The 3,249-nt window shown below is 47.6% G+C and overlaps 1 protein-coding gene across 1 annotated transcript; it reads right to left on the reverse strand.

Annotated features, from left to right (window-relative positions):
• Positions 1 to 780: 780 nt before the first annotated feature.
• Positions 781 to 3,024, reverse strand: LOC125460525 (putative per-hexamer repeat protein 5). Its single transcript, XM_059649620.1, has 3 exons — positions 2,346 to 3,024; positions 1,948 to 2,110; positions 781 to 1,444 (listed from the first exon to the last, which is right to left on the reverse strand). Exons 1-3 carry the CDS (start codon positions 3,022 to 3,024, stop codon positions 781 to 783), a joined length of 1,506 nt encoding a protein of 501 aa, XP_059505603.1.
• Positions 3,025 to 3,249: the final 225 nt, after the last annotated feature.

Below are 3,249 nucleotides of genomic sequence, written 5' to 3' on the forward strand. Positions count from 1 at the left end.
ATTTCCCAATGAGTGTTCCAATGTTATTCCCATTCAGTGCTTCAGTGTCATTCCCACTCAGTGCTCCAGTGTCATTCATACAGAGTATTCCAGTGTCATTCCCACTGAGTGTTCGATTGTGAATCCCACTGAGTGTGCTAGTATAAGTCCTGCTGAGTGCTGCAGTGTCATTCCCATGAAGTGTTCCAGTGTCAATCCCACAGAGCATTCCAGTGTAATTCCCAATGAGTGTTCCAATGTTATTCCCACTCAGTGCTCCAGTGTCATTCCCACTGAGTGTTCCAGTGTCACTCCCAGAGTATTGCAGTGTCATTACCCAGTTAGAGCTCCAGTGTCAGTCCCACTGAGTGTTTGAGCGTAATTCCCACTGAGTGTTCCAGTGTCATTCCCACTGACTGCTCCAGTGTAATTCCCGCTGAGTGCTGCAGTGTCATTCCTACTGACTGTTCCAGTGTCAATCCCACAGTGTTCCAGTGTAATTCCCAGTGATTGTTCCAATGTCATTCTCACTGAGTGTTCCAGTATCATTCCCACTGAGCATTCCAGTGTCATTCACATTGACTGCTCCAGTGCAGCTCCCACGGACTGTTCCAGTGTAATTCCCAATGAGTGTTCCAGTGCAGTTCCCACTGAATGCTCCAGTATCATTCCCACGAAGTGATCCATTGTCAATCCCACTGAGTGCTGCAGTGTCATTCCCACTCACTGCTCCAGTGTCATTCATACTGAGTGTTCCAGTGTCATTCCCACTGAGTGTTCCAGTCTCATTCCCATTTAGTGCTACAGTGTATTTCCACTGAGTGTTCCAGTGTTACTCCCACAGAGTGTTCCAGTGTCATTCCCACTGACTGTTTCATTGTCAGTCCCACTGAGTGGTCCAGTATAATTCCCACTGACTGCTGCAGTGTCATTCCCACTGGCTGTTCCAGTTTCATTCCCACTGAGTACTCCAGTGACATTCCCTCTGAGAGCTCCAGTGTCAGTCCCACTGAGTGTTCGCGTGTAATTCCCACTGACTGCTCCAGTGCAGTTCCCACGGACTGTTCCATTATCATTCCCAATGAGTTTTCCAGTGCAGTTCCCATTCATTGCTCCATTATCATTCCCATGAAGTGTTCCAGTGTCAATCCCACAGAGTGTTCCAGTAGAATTTCCAACGAGTGTTCCAATGTTATTCCCACTGAGTGTTCCATTGTCAATCCCATTGAGTACTCCAGTGTCATTCCCATTGAGTGCTCCAGCTGCAGCTCTACTGAGTGTTCCAGTATCATTCCCACTGAGCGTTCCAGTGTCATCCCCACTGACTGCTCCAGTGCAGTTCCCATGTACTGTTCCAGTGCAGTTCCCATTGAATGCTGCAGTGTCATTCCCATTCACTGCACCAGTGCCATTCACACGAAGTATTCCATTGTCAACCCCATTGAGTGTGCCAGTATAATTCCCACTGAGTGTGCCAGTATAATTCCCATTGAGTGTGCCAGTATAATTCCCATTGAATGTGCCAGTATAATTCCCACTGAGTGCTGCAGTGTCATTCCCATTGACTGTTCAAGCTTCATTCCCACTCGTAACTCCAATGTCATTCCCACTGAGAGTTCCAGCATCAGTCTCACTGACTGCTGAGTGTAATTGCCATTATGTGTTGCAGTGTCATTCCCACTCATTGCTCCAGTGCCATTCCCACAAAGTGTTCCATTGTCAATCCCACTGAGTGCTCAGTGTCAATCCCACGGAGCGTCCCAGTGTAATTTCCAATGAGTGTTCCAGTGTTATTCCCACTCAGTGCTTCTGTGTCATTCCCAATGAGTGTTCCAGTCCCATTCCCAGTTAGTGATCCTGTGTCATTCCCATTGAGCGCTCGAGTGTCATTCCCACTATGAGCTCCATTGTCAATCCAACTGTGCCAGTATAATTCCCACTGAATGCTGCAGTCTCATTCCCACTGACTGTTCCGGTGTCAATCCCACAGATGTTGTGTAATTCCCAGTGATTGTTCCAATGTCATTCCCACTCAGTGCTTCAGAGTCATTCCCACTGAGTGTTCCACTATCATTCCCACTGAGTGTTCCAGTGTCATTCCCACTGACTGCTCCAGCGCCGTTCCCACAGACTGTACCAGTGTAATTCCCAACAAGTGTTCCAGTGCAGTTCCCACTGAATGCTCCGGTATCATTCCCACTCACTGCTGCAGTGCCATTCCCACAAAGTGTTCCTTGTCAATCCCATTCACTGCTCCAGTGTCAGTCCCACAGAGTGTTCCAGTCTATTTCCCAATGAGTGTTCCAATGTTATTCCTACTCATGTTTCAGTGTCATTCCCACTCAGTGCTCCAGTTTCATTCATACTGAGACTTCCAGTGTCATTCCCAATGAGTGTTCCAGTGTCATTCTGACTGACTGCTCCACGGACTGTTCCAGTGTAATTCCTGATGAGTGTTCCAGTGAAGATCCCATTGAATGCTCCAATGTCATTCCCACTCACTGATCCGCTATCATTCCCACAAAGTGTTCCACTATCATTCCCACAAAGTGTTCCATTGTCATTCCCACAAAGTGTTCCAGTGTAATTCCCAATGAGTGTTTCAACATTATTCCTACTCAGTGTTCCAGTGTCATTCCAACTGTGTGCTCTAGTGTCATTCCCATTGTTAGTTCCAGTGTTACTCCCACTATGTGCCCCGGTGTTAATCCCACTGGGTGTTCTATTGTCATTCCTACTTAGTGCCCCGGTATCATTCCCACTGAATGTTCCAGTGTCATTCCTACTGAATGTGCCAGTATAAGTCCCGCTGAATGCTGCAGTGTCATTCCCACGAAGTGTTCCAGTGTCAGTCCCACAGAGTGGTCCAGTGTAATTCCCAATGAGTGTTCCAATGTTATTCCTGCTTAGTGCTCCAGTGTCATTCACACTGTGTTTTCCAGTGCAGTTCACACGGAGTGTTCCAGTATAATTCCTACTGACTTGTACGAGTGTCATTCCCACTGAGTACTCCAGTGTCATTCTCACTGTGAGCTCCAGTGTCATTCCCAGTTAGTGCTCCATTGTCAATCCCACTGAGTGGTTCAGTATAATTCCCAATGTGTACTCTCGTGTCATTCCCATTGAATGCTCCAACGTCAGTCCCACTGAGTGTTCCAGTGTCATCCCCACTGACTACTCCAAAGCAGTTCCCACGGACTGTTCCAGTGCAGTGCCCATTGAATGCTCCAGTATCATTCCCACGCACTGCTCCACAGTCATTCCCACGAA

Source organism: Stegostoma tigrinum, chromosome 11 (assembly GCF_030684315.1).
Source record: "Stegostoma tigrinum isolate sSteTig4 chromosome 11, sSteTig4.hap1, whole genome shotgun sequence".
Classification (NCBI taxonomy): Eukaryota; Metazoa; Chordata; class Chondrichthyes; order Orectolobiformes; family Stegostomatidae; genus Stegostoma; species Stegostoma tigrinum.

What these genes read in the sequence shown, in the direction of transcription:
- LOC125460525 (XM_059649620.1), bottom strand. Translation starts at nt 3,024, where the DNA reads ATGACACTGGAGCTCACAGTGAGAATGACACTGGAGTACTCAGTGGGA. An exon ending in GAATGACACTGGAAGTCTCA is followed by an intron (nt 2,111 to 2,345) that starts GTATGAATGAAA and finishes ACACTGGTACAG; the next exon opens with TCTGTGGGAACGGCGCTGGA. An exon ending in GTGGGATTGACACCGGAACA is followed by an intron (nt 1,445 to 1,947) that starts GTCAGTGGGAAT and finishes TGGCACACTCAG; the next exon opens with TGGGAATTATACTGGCACAC.